This window comes from Mus caroli, chromosome 16, assembly GCF_900094665.2.
Source record: "Mus caroli chromosome 16, CAROLI_EIJ_v1.1, whole genome shotgun sequence".
Lineage (NCBI taxonomy): Eukaryota > Metazoa > Chordata > Mammalia > Rodentia > Muridae > Mus > Mus caroli.
The window spans coordinates 83,443,100-83,461,406 of NC_034585.1; the positions used below are offsets into that span (position 1 = coordinate 83,443,100).

Below are 18,307 nucleotides of genomic sequence, written 5' to 3' on the forward strand. Positions count from 1 at the left end.
ATTGTATAACTCAAGAAAACTAGAAAAAAAGAATGTGAATATTTTGTCCTACAGAATTATAAATATTAGAGTAAATACAGGTATAAATTACTGATAAAATGTTTTCCTTTTAATACCTTCAAGTAATACAGTTAGATCTGTTAAAATAAGAACTAAAAACAACTGGTTTTTTAGAAATAACAAAATCCTACAAATCTTATCAAAAGTGAAGAGTTCCATGTTCTTTAAAAATTATCAGATTTTGATTCATCTTAACCCAATTCTGAAATTCACAGCTTCAATGCTTAAGATTATCTTTGGGAATATTAATTTGATTTATGTAATTAAAGTTGCCCTTTTATTAAATTATGCTTCAGATTATCAAATGGTAAAATGTCCTAGGATTTTTCAAATAAAATTCAACCACAATGTACTACTTTTTGATAAAATAGTTGAAATCGTTCCTAAGAAAAAATAGTTGAATTTTTCCTAAGAATAGTATTTAAACAACAACAACAAAAAATAGGTTTTTCATTTTCTCCCCACAGGATATTGTCATGTTTTACCTTATGACTTTTTGAACCTAAAACATACAAAAAGTATTCCAACTTTTATTTATCTCCAAAATAACAAGCTGTTGGAATTGACCAGTGGGGAAAAATTAAACTTACAATGACATTTTTGGAGCATCTTTGACAGTAGGTCAATTCTAATAGAAGTCTTAAAATTATTCATATTACTTAATTTTCAATCACAAAATAAGCTTCACTTAATAGAATCATGTCTATTTAAATCAGAATAAAATGGTCTCCATTTTGTTTTAGGAAAATTTCTCAGTATGAAATATTTGTTTTCCTTCTTTATTTTGAAAATTTTAAGCATAAGTGAATAGAATAAATGAGAAGAAACCATCTCCTAGCCTCACACTTAGAGCCCATTTAAAATGTAAAGCTATATTGAACTGTTTTTGTAGATGTTTCTTGAATTCTTGGACATAAAGTAATTCTATTTTGAAGGAAATAAAATTACAGGCATTTGTAGCTAAGGATGATGAAGAAGACAAAGACAGCTGATCTGAAAAGGGGGGGGGGTTAGAAGACAAGAGTAATGGAAACAGATGGAAGAGATGGAAGTAGAGAGAAGGAGCCTTAAAAATCAACCTGTATTGAAGATTTTACTTATTAAAAAACCCACATAGCTGGTTATTATATCAATAAACCCAAATAAACTACTACTATTATTAGAGAATTGATATTCAAGACAAATGAACTGTGTCAGAAATACTTTATTATTAATGTTTGTGAGAACATAATGACACCCCAACAGAACAGAAGTGGGTTCCTGAAGATCAACACTCAAAAATATTGACTTCATCTAATATTTTCCTAATATTCTAATAACATTATTTACACAAACCTTATATTCCAGAAGGAAGCAAAATAATAGATACAGAATAAACAAAGTATGAAGGTCATAGGGTAAAGATTTTTACAAACTCAAGGCACCACGGAAGACTAATCCATGGGTTGTAGGTTCAAATATTTATTCAATAGAAGCTGGAGAACCCATATCCTCCACAGCAGGAAGGGCGGCAGCAGCCATATCCATAGCCTCCGTAGCCTCCGTAGCCTCCGTAGCCAGAGCCGTATCCGTAGCTTCCACAGCCAGAGCCATATCCAAAGCCTCCATAGCCACAGCCATAGCCCAGTCTGCTGATGCTGTTACATCCACAGCCATAGCCACAGCCCAGGCCTCCAAAGCCACCATAGCCCAGACCTCCGTAGTAGCCGCTGTAGTAGCTCATGGTGTTGGGAGTGGTAGATCTCGTTGGTAGTTGCAGGTCAGTGTTGTCAGTACAACTCCACAAGGACATTTATATATACTGGGAGAAGCCATACCTCTAAATGTCATTCATTAAGACAAACTGAAAACTATGCAGCCAATCTTGTTTCTTAGGACTCAACCGCATCCTCTCTTTGTTTGTTTGACTGGTGATTTAAAGGTTGTGCAACGTGTTTGATGGGCTGCTTTATTTGAATGCCTAGAAAAACGTTTTGCCTCTAATTAAAAAAAAAAAAAAAAAAAACTGTGCTGTTTATAGTACCCATGCATGCTTGAGTTCCAGGGTTTCAAACTCTATAATAAAATCCTTAGCTTCAAATACACAAATGGTATCACATGAGAGTGCATTTGTCCTGTAACTCCATCCTTCTTTTGACAGTCTGTAGTTGAAAGACATTTTTCCTAAACCAAGAAGGTGTGCCATCATTATTCTGCCAAGAAGTTTTGCACTGAATCATAACTGTTGAAGTGCTCCATTTACAAGATGACTATCAACCATGATGTTTGTCTTAATACTATACATTCTAAACCCACCTGAGAATCACATTGTGTGTAAGGAGTAGATCATATCTATGTTGATTTTTTAATAACCAAGAAATTCTGTACTGCCATGTTTGCTATATAGAGAGTCTGCTTGATAGACACCACTAAGCACTCTATAGACAAAAAACTGCTAGTTCCATATAAGTAGTTTCTTGATCCAAACTACTCTACTCTTCACTCCATAACTATAAACTTGAAGGTATTTAATACCACTTTCCCTCCCTCTCCCCTCTCCCTTTCCCTCTCCCCTTCCTCCCCACCCCGTGTGTGTGTGTGTGTGTGTGTGTGTGTGTGTGTGTGTTTGTGTGTGTGTGTGTGTGTGTGTGTGTGTGTATGCATCTGTATTTGTAAATCAAGAAGAAAGCTGTGATTCAGAGACATTTAGAACCATGCTGTCACCTTTAAAGACAGTTCGTAACTGACACAGTTAAGTGTTTCTGCTCTGGGATTTTACATATTTAAATTTTTACATATACTTGATAATCACATAATAAATATATATATATATATATATATATATATATATATATATATATATATAATCTGTTAATAGAAATGCTCAGGTAAGTCCATGTTGTGGCTTAGAGCAGTTGAGTACCACAAAGAATACAAAAAAAAATGTGCTTTATTAACAAGAAATTGAGAGCAAAGTGGAATTGGTTGAACATATATGTCCATATTAGTGGTTCTCTGCCGTTGGGAAATTTAATGTCCGTATACTTGTATTGCAGTAATATTGACTTTATCTAATTTAAGATGATTTGCAGAAGAACTCTAATGTTTAACATTTGTCATGATCCAGGTAAATATTTCCTGAGAGGGAACTATTATATCTCAGTAATTGAGGACCTTACAATAACCAACCTAAGAATGCTCTCTTTGGCTTTGTGTATGCTATAGGCTTAGCCTGGACAGATTAGCCTCACGGACCATCTGCTCCATCCACAGCCTACAGCCTCCTTCCCATGACAGTAAAGACAGGCCTAGTGTTGGGAGGACGCATCCTAGGTTCAAAAAGAATTTCATAGATTCTTTCATCTCCAGAGGAACCAGAGTATTAACTTTGCAAAAGTTTTAAAAATACAAGTGGTATTTGACCAATACCCTATATTCCTCTAACTTTTTTTTACTAGTTTACCTTTAAAATATCACATAAAGATATTCTGGGATTACAAAGTTGTGGATAGTGACTATTATCAAAAAGTCAGTAGAAGAATAAATCCTGTCAGAGGTGGACCCAGAGGAAACCCTTGGACAGTGTTGGCAGAGGTATAATTTGGGGCAGATACTAGGGGGAAATAGTGTATATATTCCACTTAAAAGTAAAACCAAAACTACCATACGATCCAGAAATGCCCTGATGGGAATTTGAAGGATATGAAATAGTTTTCCAAAGATATCCCTGTGAGGCTGTTGTTAAGAGGTATTTAATGACAAGAACCTGCTGTGGCTGTTCCATGAAAGGTTCTGCCAGCACCTGACCAATGCAGATGCTGATGCTCACAGCCAACCATCAGGCTGAGCTCAAGGACACCAGTGGCAGAGCTGGAGGGAAGGACTGGAGGAGCAGAGGGGAATTGCAAGCCCATAGGAAGAACAATGTCAGCTCACTGGACTACCCAGAGCACCTAGGGATGAGACTATCAACCAAGGAATGGACATAGAGAGATCTATGGCTCCAGATACATATGTAGCAGAGGGTGGTCTTGTCTGACATCAATGGGAAGGGAGGTTCTTGGTTATGTAGAGGATTGATGGCTCCCAGGGCAGGGGTATGCTGGAGCAGTGGGGCAGGAGTGGGTGGATGGATGGTAGAACACCCTCATAGAGGCAAAGGGGAGGGAGGAAGGATGGATGGGATAGGGGGTTATGGAGGAGTAACAGGGAAGGGGAAATATCATTTGAGATGTAAACAAATGGAATGATTAATACTAATACTACTAATAATAATAATAATCACTATCCCTGAAGTCTCAACTTAGGATGGAACTGTATGTCACGTTGTTAAACACAGTTAAGATAGACACAAAAAGACAATTATCACAACTTCACTCAATCAGAAAATTATGTCACAGAAGACCCAAGTAAAATAGAATTCGTTAGAAATGATGAAGGGCAAGGGAAGTGAGGATGAGAAAAAGGAAAGATGAAGGCCACCAAGTAGAGGAAGCAAGGGCTCTTTTTCTCGTGTCACTGTAGGGTAATTATAAGGAAGGAGAGGAAAATAGGAGCACAGAGGTTCATAAAACATAGAGATTATTAATGCTAAAGACAATGGAAGGGCTAGCCAGCCCCCATGTAATCAATGTACTGTTTGTTGTACATCCTGTAAACCCACATGAATCTCATGTTTTAATAATCATTTAAAAATTCAGAGAAGCTCCAAGTGATTCATTGTATCTCTGTAGGTCAACAGACTGGGTGACATTCAATCAGATAAAGTGACTGTGCAAAATTTTGCTGCTTAATTATAAGATTTCAGAAAACTGAGAATAGATGCATCAATGTTAAATGATTTGAAGATTGAAAATGGAACCACAAGGCTTTGTGTGTCTGGAACAGGACACATAAGAAAGTGTACCAACTGCCAAGGTATTACAGAGAATGAAACAGATTTCACCTACAAAATGTTACCTTAGAAATAAACAAAAACAGCCATACATGTGCTGTTGGGGGATGGTGCTGTTTCTACTCTCTGCCAGCTTTTCTATGTATTAAATGCAAACTCTTAACAATCCCTTGTTTGCATTATCACTATCCTGCTTAATTGTTTAGCCAAAGTCCCCCAACTATCTAGTAGCAAAGATAAGTGTCTTAGTCAGGGTTTCTATTCCTGCACAAACATCATGACCAAGAAGCAAGTTGGGGAGGAAAGGGTTTATTCGGCTTACATTTCCATACTGCTGTTCATCACCAAAGGAAGTCAGGACTGGAACTCAAGCAGATCAGAAAGCAGGAGCTGATGCAGAGGCCATGGAGGGATGTTCTTTACTGGCTTGCTTCCCCTGGCTTACTCAGCCTGCTCTCTTATAGAAGACTACCAGCCCAGGGATGGCACCACCCACAGGGGACCCTACCCCTGTGATCACTAATTGAGAAAATGCCTTACAGTTGGATCTCATGGAGGCATTTCCTCAACTGAAGCTCCTTTTTTTGTGATAACTCCAGCTGTGTCAAGTTGACACAAAACTAGCCAGTACACTAAGCCTCTATAACAGTTTCTAATCCCCAGGACTTGGGTAACATTGTTTCAATGCCTGGCAACCTGCAAGCAGCTTTCTCTTGAGAGTAAAGTGTGCTTCACCAGAGACTCTATACCTCTGTATGTGTATGGGTAGTTAGATTTATCATCACTATTATAGTGTACACAAGATGAGGAATTCCACACTTTGGGACACTCCACCCAAACATACAATGTGCCTTGATGATATTCACAGCTCCAATTATTCTTTCTCATCCATTCTGTATCATTTTCTGCTTTCTGCTTCACCCATGATCTCGAGCACGACTGTAAGAGAAAACCTATAAGACTTGCTTTGTTGAGCTAACTCCCTTAAAATGATTGTTTTCATATCTTTTAAACAACATAAAATATTTAATAAGATATACAATTACCTAAACATGAAATTAAGCATAATTTCAGCTATTCTTAACCTTGGTTGTCTTGGTAATTTTAATTAAACAAAGCAATGCCCTCTTAATTGAACCTGTCTTATTTTTAAGCAACCTCATTAAAAGTATTGATGAATGCGTTAGGTGTTATTTGTAAATATCCATGTGAGTGATTCATCTGCAGACAGCAGCCGGAATGTCTTTCCTGTGTAGAATCAATTTATTCCTTTATTAGTTCAGTGGATATTTACTGAATGCTTCTATATTTCATAAACCTAAGACACAAAAATGTCCATGAATTTGATGAAAACTATATTCTGATATGTGAGCTATATATAACTAAGAAGCATGCATGAAAAGTGAATTGAAAACAAAATGAAGCCAAACTGCATGTGACAGTCTTGGTAGTGGTCTCTCCTGCAGTTCAGTTAGTGAAATAATCAGGGTATATTGACCTGCTGATTGACATGGGTGTTTTATCGTTAGTCATCTATAGAACACTGTGTTTTTCCACATCCCTTTCCTCCGGCATATATTGCTTTTCTTTTTCTGTTGCTTAGTGATTTTAAAACATTTCTCCCCTTAAATCACATGCATGTTTTGACACTTCAAATGTTTCCTTTTTGAAACATCCTTCTTTGCTACAATTTGAGTATTTTTGTATCAATATTCATAAGTGAAATTGGTCTGAACCACTAACTAAAGAGCACACATGGGATGCACCTATACCCCCTAAAGATAATGTAACAGATGTGCAGCTGGTCTTCATGTGGGACTCCTAACAACTGGAACAGAGGCTATCTCTGACTCTGTTTTCTGCCTTTGAATCCCTTTCCCCTAACTGGGCTGCCTTGTCTAGGTCCAATAGGAGAAGATGCTATGAGCCTAGTTTAATAGCAATTTGATGTGCCAAGAGAGGTTGATATCCATGGGAGGCTATAAGCACTTAGAGAAAGCCTCCAGTAATTTATTTCCTCAAACAAGGCTCCAACTCCTCAAAGCTCTACATAGACTTCAAAAACTTGCATAAATGACTCCAAAACCTGGGGACCAAATGTTTAAACACATGACCCTATGGCACATAGTCCTCAGTCAAACTACCACAGATACCTATGGTAAATTTTCCAAGTGTCTTCTCTTCGATTAAGCACTTTCCTTCCATACCATCGAACACTATATTATGTAACTATAACAATCAGTACTAGTGGAATTTGTATGTTTTATCACTGACTGAAACAAATTATTTCATACACATATGTCAAAACAATGTAGACAAATATTAGAATGATTAAGATAGTCAAATATGGTGACAAATGGTACTAGGTCTATTTAGGTATCTAAAAATTAAAGGTCACAAATCTATGAGGACTGAACATAGCACAGATTACTTTGTATTATGTATTGCTTTCAGTTCTGATCTCTCCATTTACCAAGATTTCTCCACAAATTATTTCCTAGCCTCCCATAACACAGTGAAATATTATGTCTTGACCATTTTTTAAACTTTTTATTATTTAAATATTATTATTATATTTATTTGTGGATCTGTGTGCATTTGTATACTTACATTGTCTAAGATAAAACTATAAATTTGCCTGTCAGTCTACTTTCCATTTGTTTTATGTTCAAGTTAATTATGATCTACAAATTCAATAAATAATAAGTGGCATTTATCTACTTGACTTGGAGATAAGTAGTGAAAAGAAAACCAAATTCCTCCAATATTCCAGAACCACTGTTCTAGTGCAGGAGGCAGATTTTAAACAAATACAGATTTAATTTATCCTTTTAACCAAACAATCACTGAATGTCTAATAAGACCTAAGAGTTTCTCTGAACACTGAAGAAACTAACTCAAGGTAGAAAGGAAAGCAAGAAAAAATATCCCAGACTTTCTAAGATCATATTTCAATGTGGAAAAGTAGAAGATATTACCAACAAAAATATTTTGAATGGTGATAATTGTTAAAATAATGAAGAGATTATAGATGAAAGAGATATGCAATAATCTATGGGAATGGTTGAATTGGACTGTAAACTGAGATGGAATGATGCTTTAAAAGTGTAGTTTTGAGTACAGACTTGGTAGATAAGCATATAAATTGACAACTTTCTTGGATAAGAATGTGCCAGATATAGGGAAGAGATTAAGGGTGATCTTGAGATCCCTTATATCACTAACATGGAATTAACTAGGAGGAGATAAAGAGAAGATTTCAGACATAAAATCATGTATTCTGTTAGGAATACTTGTAATGTTGGCAACACTGCACACAAAAACAAATTTACAGCATACACTTCAGTACCACAGCCAAGATTTGAGTTGACTCTGAACCATGTGGAAAGTGGTTCTTTGGATGTCTTAGAATTTACCTTGTGTGTTGCTCAGAAAGTTTGAGAGATTCTGCAAGATACTGGCACTTGATGATTAAAGCACTCTCCTTTTCCCTAGTACTGTGTGAATGGTGAGCGCTATTTTCATAACTAAACAATGTCATTAGGCAGAGGTGACTTTCAAAATAGAAAGATTTTTCCTCTCATTTCTATACAGTCTTCTCACTCTATCAATTATTTCTTTGTTGTACAGAAGCCTTTTAATTTTTAACAGATGAATGAATAAAGAAGACTTTCTGCATATGTTGGGTGAAGTTTTGTTCAGCCGTGAGCAAAATGAAATTATTTAATCTGCAAGAAAGTGGATGGGATATCTGGAGACCATTGTACTAAGAGACAAAAGTGAGGCTCAGAAAGACAAATATTATTTCTTAAATATGAGGGACTTATATTGGACAAAAAGTGAGACAAATAGACGAGAGAGATAAGAGATACAGACAGAGAGACACAGAGAGAGACAGAGACAGATACTTGGGGATCCAAGAGACAGATACTTGGGAATTTCTTGCAGTGGGTCACAAATACATAACATATAAATATATGATATAGTGTGGGTAGTTCATCAGTGGATTCCTTTAATCTGGAGACGCTCAGAACATGCTAGCTACCCATCCCATGGGCCTGGGTGCCACTGTAGTCCAAATCAATTGTGGAAGGCATATAGGATCCATCAAGAGCTGTGGGTCTTCAGTCCACTGTAGAATCCAAAAGAACCTGGGTTCTGTTATCAGTGAAGGAATATAGTAGTCATAGTGGCTGTAAGAGAATAGATGGATTATCAAACAAGATAAATGAGTTTATGAATAGAGAAAATGAGTTCTCAAGCAGTATGATTAACTTACCAAGGAGATATTAATGCAATATGATAAAATAGAGAAGCTTTTTAGTTGGTTCCAGATCCCATTGAATTGACAACCAAGATTAACCATGACAGAAACCTTTAACCATAAAATACAATGATAGGAATTTTTGAAAAATAAAGAAGGGCTATTGGGATGGACCTGACCTAATCATATGATCCTGTACCGACAGCCAAACATTGGATGGAGGTCAGGTACACCTACAGAAGTTTTAGAGGAGGGATTGAAGGCCTTGAAGGTGATGGCAATCCTACAGGAAGATCAACTATGTCAACTAACCTGAACCCCTGGGAGCTCCCAGAAACTGAGCTACCAACTAAAGAGTTGGTCTCAGGCTCTGGGCACATATGCAGCAGAGGGCTGCCTTGTCTGGCCACAGTGGGAGAGGCTGTGCCTAATCCTACAGAGACTTGATGTACCAGGGAGATGGGATATGGGGGAGGGCAATCCCTCAGAAGTGAAGGGGAGAGGGGATTCAAGGAAGAGTCCTGTGAGGGGGGACAAAAAGGGGAGACAGCATTTGGGATGTCAATACATAAATACATTTTTTAAAAAATCAACTATATCTAGTTATATCTAGCTAGTAGTATGATATGTCATAGACTTGTGTGTGAGGGCAATTTGCCATGTCTCTGTAGGATAGAATGGAGTTCTGTTTGTGCTGCAAAGAATGGCAGTGAGTGCTGCTTGGTGAGAATGGTTCCCAGTTAACAGCCAATGGAAGATGGGGATTTGGTCTGCAACCACATGGGCTTTAATTCTGCCAACCACCAACATGTAGTTTGAAAAAGATTTTTCCAATAGCCTCCACACAAGATCTTCGCCTAGCTGAAACCTTCCTTTCAATTGTGGGATAGCCTGAGCAGAACTGTATAATAAATTTCTTGTCAGGCCAACTCAAATGTGAGCTTTAAAGGAGTTTTTTTACATTGATAAATCTGGGGTAAATTTAATGTTCCCTTCTTTGCCCTCAAAGTGCTACAAGTAACCCACTCATAAGATAACTAAGCATCATGTACATTTTGCCACACAATTACATCGAGAGAAAAACTCTTATCAGTACTAAGTGTAGAATTCATACTCTGGTCCTATCTCAGCAGTAAAAGTTACAAGAGGCTGAGCTGTTGAACATGGCTATGTGTGTGTCTCCAGCATGGGGGTAAGGTTGACACTATTCTTACTCCATGCCTTACTTGTCAACCATCAATCGGACACAGCTTTTTTCTCAGAAAAGTTCTTGCTCTATATACACTTGATGACTGCCATGAATTTATCTGTTTTTGGGTGTGTCAAAATGGTCCTGGGGAGACCATTAAGTCTAACCTCCTTTTGAAGACCAAAATTAAAACTAAGTGTATAATTCTAAATCCTGTAGATATACTTAATGCATATAGAAGTTTTGATAATAGTACGATGCTATGAAATGTTTTCATTTAAAAACCAACAACACCATGCTGTACATCAGAATAATTCAATGAATATCCCCAGTAATATGTTTCTTATTAATCTAAAATAATCCCTTTATATCAACTAACATTGCTTTGAGGATTATTATGACTGAGGAAGTTGGGAGATGTTCCTCAATCATCCCACTGCACTTGCCAATCTCCAGGCTCTTAACAGATCTCCAACCACATATTCATCTGATATATCTTCATCTCGTTTTAGATGATGACAAATGGGATGCCTAGAGAACCTAAACATCCACCACAATATGGAAAGGAGACATAATCCCTAAATGTATGTACTCCCCCTATACCACCAAGTTTCAGGGACCACAGTAGGATTATTAGAGAGCAATCCAGTAGAATAGTATCCTACCCAATACATGCATCTCAGTTTTCTGAGTTTGCTTCTTGCTTGTAGGATCATCAAGATTTCAAGAAATTCAATTTCGCTTGCTTCTTCTGATACTTACCACACATAGGACATCATGTTCTGACACACAGGTGTTGTGTAGAAAACTGAATAGGTGTACGATTGAGTCAATTGAAAGATGCAGCAAAAAGCACACTATGGACAAAGAGCAAAGCTCAGAAAACTTGGCTTTTCAGTGAATCCGTGAGATCAGCCATTCTAGATCATTGCCCAAGCCAAGTTTGTCTAGCCATATGTTTATTTTGAAATTTTTGACTAATAAATACTTATTTTGTGAGTTTATAAAACCTTAATATTAGTGTCTTGAATTTATACTGCATGCGGCTTCTATATTTCATACACAATATATTATTGATATTTGCTCTTATATTTTGTTGGGCAATAAGTTCACAATACCAATGTTTTCAGTATTACAAGCAGAAATTCTTCATTTTTGTTATGAATATCCTATTCCCCCAATGGAAATTAAATCTGCCTTTTTTTTTTTTCAAGTACTACTTTCCCTGTTTGTACAGATTCCACAGGTTTCTGTTTTGGTTGGTTTCCATTACAGAATCCATTAGTCAGGATAACGCCTCCATAAATTAGTATGTAAGTGGGTAAACTGGTAACCTAATGGGATGAGAATCTGAACAGAATTATCTTTTAAAAATCCGTCATTCATTTTAAGAGTATTGTGGGGACATTCCATCTGACAACCAGAGAATCAAGCCCTCAGAGACTACAATAGAATCCTATAAACCTTCATGCATGCAGAAATTCGTCAGTGAAGCAAGTAATTATGAATAAAAGTCAAGTAAAGGGAGAAGAATGTAAAGATTCTGCAAAAATTTATGAACAGTGGGGAAATGAAAATAACTGTAGTCATTTCGAAGTTGAAAAGCAGAAATGATATTCATGCTCTCTAATTGACTCATAAACTGAGTTAAATAAACATAGTTAGTATGACCATTGAGACATTAACACTAATCATGATAACAGGAAGTAGTTTAGAGCATTTTAAAAATCGGCATAACTGAGCCCAACCACTGTGAGGACCCTGAAAGCTAAGCTACGTTTCTAAAGGCTGAAGTGAAATTCTGTCATCTAGAAATAGCAGGTAGCTGACAGTGTCTCTGAAGCCAATCTCAGCTCCTTCAATTACCATTTAAGTGAGGCAAAAAGGGTAGTCACATAGGAAGAAATCCATTAAGAACAAGGCTCCCAACCACACAGCAGCATGGGATCCTACTTAGAAACAGCAAGGAACAGCAGAGCTGGAGGATACACTGCACAATGCTGTAGTAAAGGGACATAATGAGCACACTGTGAAGATAGGAAACTGGTAAGGTCACTGCTGCTGCATCAATACACTCTTAGTTTAGTGTGAAACAAATTGTTACTCCTTCCTTACCTCGTGGTTCCAAGGACTGTTAGATAGCAAAACATCATCTGAAAATTGTCACAAAATACTTAGACATGCGGCAGGCAAAGGCACGCATACATTCACATGCAATGTTCACATAGGTGGAAAGCCTTTGAGAGTGTAGGAAAGATAATTAGTACACCATGAAAATACCAAGAGAATTAAGTTTAGTCCAAAGTGACTTCACATGTCTCATAGGAGTAGTTTGAAATGTGTAGATGCCAAATGAGAATGGCGTCCCAAACAATAAACTCCCTCAATTTAAAATTATTGTAGGAGCAGATGGATTTTATCAAGCCTGCTCTGGCATGCTGAAATCTGAAGATCTATTACAGTAGGCCCATGTCAGTAGAGAAATATAGAATGAACAGCAGGGAAATTGGCTGAAAGTAGTTGCCATAGTAATGGCTCACAATGTTGAGATTAAGGATTTACTTGAGATCAAAGGGTATGGTATTGCATCCATGGCAATTTCTGCATACCCTCTGTAGTTGATGTAGCAACCCACAAACAAACACAACCTTCCCAATTTCATCCACTACATGTGCATGAAAAACATGTCATACATACACTGTCCATTTGGAGGACAGACTCTCCACCTACTAATTTCAGATTCTCTTCATAGGCATCTCTAAATTCTTTTGGATATATCTTTTTTTAAACAGATTTATTTATTTTTATTATATGTAAGTACACTGTAGCTGTCTTCAGATACTCCAGAAGAGGGAGTCAGATCTCATTACGGATGGTTGTGAGCCACTATGTGGTTGCTGGGATTTGAACTTCGAACCTTCAGAAGAGCAGTTGGGTGCTCTTACCCACTGAGCCATCTCACCAGCTCTTTTGGCTATATCTTATGCCTTTAACAATACTTTAATAATAATATCTTCATAACCAAACTTCATGAGTTTCATAGCAAGAAAGCTGCACATTAATTTAATATTAGTTTCATATTTCATAGGCTTGCTTTAAACTAATATTCCCACACCTCTAAACCTGTAAAGCACAGAGGTTCCAGCTTCTATGAGCAGTGGTTGAGGCTTTACTTTATAATTGGCATCAACTTTTCTGTTTCTATTTTCTGTTCTAAAAGGAAACTGATATTACTTGTTTTCTTGTCATGTTTGAAAGGATTGATTTTAAAATTTGATGGCAAACAATGGTTTAGTTTAACTTTAAAAATCCACATTCTTATTAGTTAATATATTTCAATGTTTTTACAGTGATTGCTTTTATATGTATCTTAACTGCATCTAAGATATATATGTCAGCATAAAAGAACCTATGTAGACAATTTTTGTTTGTGTTAAGTACTGCATGTGTTGTATTTAGTATAAGATATGTATATACTCAATGTGTATAATAAAATATATACTGATTTATATTAATATAGTTATAGTAACACCTAAAATATTCTGATTATATACTGATCTTGTATTAATTAATCCCCTCATCCATTGATGAAGTGACTTCCTAATTCGTTGTTACATCTATTCTAAGTTCAAGGAACAGCACTGCAAAATTCACCCTGCTCTTTGGTGAAATTCCAAAGTACAATGTGAAGAGTCAATGACATTTTAAGTTCTAAAGATGGAGCGTGCCTTCAAATAATAAAGTTTCTGCACTGTATAGCGACTCCCCTAGCAAGATAGTCCAGAAAGCACCTTTTACAGTTTTATATTTTGTTTCTCCATAACCATCTACAACATCCGATTTCAGTGACATTTTTCATTAACAAAACATCCTTTGCTTTTTTTCTAATTATTTCTCATGCTGTTACATAAGACAAGAAATCTCATAACCAAGAACATGTTACAATATTTTATGAAATACAATCATTAAAAGCAAGAAGAATTCTTTGGGGAGACAGGAAGGAGGGTTGGATGTAGAGAGGGAGGTGAGAGAAAAGAAGGTGAGAGAGGACTGCGGGGAGAGGCAGGAGGGGAAGCTGGGATTTAGATGTAAAGTGAATAAATAAACTTAGTCATAAAAAACAAGACATCAATTTCATTGGATGGTGATTATAAAACTATCTGCTACTAAATATATAGATTGTTTTCTTTGCACAAGTTCATTGATAATAACAATCAACTATAAAATAACATTATACTACTTAAGAGCTTTACAACTTTTATTGCTGTGGGGAAAGTAGGTAATTATTTCTATGTTATCCAAAATGGCCACCTTAACTTAAGAGACATGGTATATATTTACATTCTTTCTTTTACAGGTCTTGTCACGAATGTATAAAAGATGTGTATGCTTTGTCAATGGATATTGAAACAAGGCAAGTGTTTTGACAATAACCTGTTAATGATACTCTTGACTGATTGCAAAATAACAGAAGGCCTGTCACTTAAATAGTGGAAATTGCATGCCACAAAATTAATGGACAGCAAGGTATAACCCCAGCAAGTAAGAAGTCAAGTCTGCAGGGTTATGAGTTTAAAATCCACCTACAGAGTGAGACCTTTTCAAATAGGGAAGAAAAATCAATAACAATATATAAATTATAAATAAATAGTAAACACATAAGGAAAGAGGGGAGAGAGAAAAAGCTGAAAATAAAAATGGAAACATGATGAAATTGTATTTTTAAAAAACTACAAAAATCATAAGAAAATGAGTCCAGGTTCCTGGAAGGACAACAAATATGTATAATTATATACATAGGTATAAAGTGAGCAGTACCAGGATAAACACTTTATTCATGTAATGTCAACAGTGCTTTAGAAGTTGAACTGAATAGTTGCTTATTTCAATTTCAAATTGTTGTCAGATCAAACAGGATGTAACAAAAGGTGTAAATGAGATTGGTGAACAAATGAAAATTTGAATAAGTAAATGAACAAAGATATTCTATTTTGTTACATTGTATAATAAAATATAAATTGACACTAATTCCTTAGAATTTCACTCATAGATCTCAATCAATATCACGCTATAAATTTAAATACATTTTTAAATATCTGTAACTTTTACAAGAAACAATTCTATGCATGGTTTCTAAACACATAATAAACTAAAACAGTGTACTAGAACAACTGTTAGAAATAACAAATATTTAAATATAATGCTTCAATTTATTGGCCTTTGTCATAGAGTTTTATTTGTGAATTTTTCCAATGGTTATATGTCTGGGTTTTTTTTTGTTTGTTTGTTTGTTTATTTGTTTCAATTTCTTAATTCTTAAATAAAAGAATGAAACTAAGTATAAGAAAATTTATTTCTGCAGTGGTTGTTCATCATCAGGTTAATATGCTAATAAGTAATAAATCATTGCTACAGGAGTTATAACATTTGTGTTTGCTTGATTCACAAGCTATTACTATATTTAAATTGCAGGCTAATTTAAATTATAATTAGATTAATGTATTAATTTTCAGAGACAAATTGCTTCACTGGGAAATGGAAATAGTCTACTTTTCAATGTATTATCTCTTCTGATATGGAAAATGAAATAATAATCAGAGACTAGTTTGTCAATTTACCCTGAGCAATCACTTTGCAAAGTGATCAAAAGGCTGGAACTCACTGTAATCAACATACTGTGCTCCTGTATGAACATAAGACTCTTAATTAGGAAGCAGTATTCAAGGCAAGAATAGAAACCCAGGAATTTACATAAGCTCATCATTTTAATTCAGCAGATCTTGACAACTTACTTCCATTGTTAACAAAATATATTGGAGTATCATGACCAACCTGATAAGAGATGCTTGAAATCTCAGGTTAAGGCCACATTTGCCTTAAAAAAAAAAAAAGAAAAGAAAAAGAAAAAAGATGTGTCCTTCAATGTAATATTAATATTCCAGACCTCAAGAAGGATGTGACATTAGCATTGTTATGAATATTTCACCTTTCTATAATAAGTTTTTCTACTATATGTCCAAGAAACTTTTCAGGATTTCCTTAGTCACTAAAAGTATTAACTAAAGTCCCAACTTTAATCTTACCTCTGTTTCCAATCACTTGTCTGCCCTATTTCCCTGTTATTAATTATATACCCTCTAACTTTGAGAGTTAGAATGTTAATGAGAATAACTTCATGACTACGTTAAAGCTTAAAGAATATTGGAAATAGCACATTAATATGTGCTTATGTGGATCTGTCTTGTTAGGCTCAAAAAAATCTTTATATTCTTACTCTAGAAATGTGTGCGTTCCATGCTAGGTATTAGGATGACAGGCAATCTACTGGTTGTTCTATAAAATCAATTGTCAATTAAAAAAAAAAACAAGGGTAGCCTATGAGATCATCCAACTTAGCTCCTAGTATCAATATGAAAAGGCTAAAGACAACAGCTGAACAACTCACTGAGTATGGAGAGTCAAGCTGGTGCCTACTTAGAGCCTTTATCCATATTGAATAGTGTTTATGATGGTGGAAAGACAGGACTCTGCACAGAACCCAAAGAGAAAAGCACATACCAACCTAGCCACAACACCTTCAATCTACAATGGTGACCTACCTGCAAGATGAGCTACTAAAATTGTGTCACAAAGTGTATGGGACTAATTAATCAATATCAGAATGGATTTAAAGCCTATTACACATGATAGAACTTATCTCAGATACAGCTTGGGTGACCAAGAACTAGACAGATCAGGGACCTAGGAGAAAACCAAATACTAGTGTTTTGCTAAAGGGATATAGCAATAAAATGACTCCTGAGGATATTCTGCTCTGCTCCTAGGTCAGGGCCTTGCCTAGCCATCATCAGAGAATCTTACTTTAGCAGAAGATGAGAACGAATACAGAGACGTGGCCAGACAATGTGCAGAGCATTGATTACTTGGCATGATTTCACCTATTTGACCTAAATCTGTAGACAGGTAAGGATTTATTAAACCCTAGGCACCAGCCTTCTGTATGACATCGTGATGGACACATATAATTTATATTTAGGTTTCCAGTAATGCTGACAAGGCTTTCTCACTCAAAGGCATCCAAAAGGTTATGGATGTGTTGTGGTCATTTTTATTTGCATAATAGCACCTTTAGATAAGAGCATTACCTCATGCTTCTAGACCTCAACATCAAGAAGAAAGAAAGACACGAGTGTTTGGATAGCCGTGATTAAACAGCTCGTATTCTTCAGTCAAGTTTAAGTATATTTACATGAAGCATCCTGATGAAAGGTTATTGAAAGGCTTTTAGAAAAAGAGAGCACTTATTGTTAAGTGGAAAATACTGTCTGTGTGTTTATATTAAATTTTCTATAAGCTATATAGTTAAAAAAATAGTTGCAAAAAAATCCACACACTGAATTAGCCTGACTTGGAGACTATATGATTCAGTGGACTTCTATAGATTTAGAGCAAGCAGTCCCTCAGTACAGAAGCTGATTATCACATGAGATTTATACCCTCACAGTGAAATATGATTTTATATATCATCCACCACTGAAAATGAAAGATCTCCAAGACAGAGTTCACATCTGGCGTTAGTTCTGATGCTATTAATGTACTATTTAAAAAGACCTCAGTGACCCCAATATTGTAAAGGGTATCACTATATTTTTCTAGAAGTTGGTAGTGTTTCACATTTTAAGTTAAGATCTCTGATCCATTTTGAATTGATGTTTGTACATGGTGAGATATAAGAATCAAACATCAAACTCCTGCAGCACAAATCCAGTCTTGCCAGTACCATTTGTTGAATATTTGGGAAAAATTGAATATTTTTCCTAATGTATGTATTTGCCTCCTTTTTAAAAACATTAAGTTTAAAATAGAACATCAATATCATGAGAACCAATCCCAAATATCAGCTAGGTAAGACTACATGAGA

The 18,307-nt window shown here is 35.7% G+C and overlaps 1 protein-coding gene across 1 annotated transcript; it reads right to left on the reverse strand.

Moving 5' to 3' along the window:
• Nucleotides 1-1,525: 1,525 nt before the first annotated feature.
• Nucleotides 1,526-1,783, reverse strand: LOC115029555 (keratin-associated protein 19-8-like). Its single transcript, XM_029470302.1, has 2 exons — nucleotides 1,672-1,783; nucleotides 1,526-1,599 (listed from the first exon to the last, which is right to left on the reverse strand). Exons 1-2 carry the CDS (start codon nucleotides 1,781-1,783, stop codon nucleotides 1,526-1,528), a joined length of 186 nt encoding a protein of 61 aa, XP_029326162.1.
• Nucleotides 1,784-18,307: the final 16,524 nt, after the last annotated feature.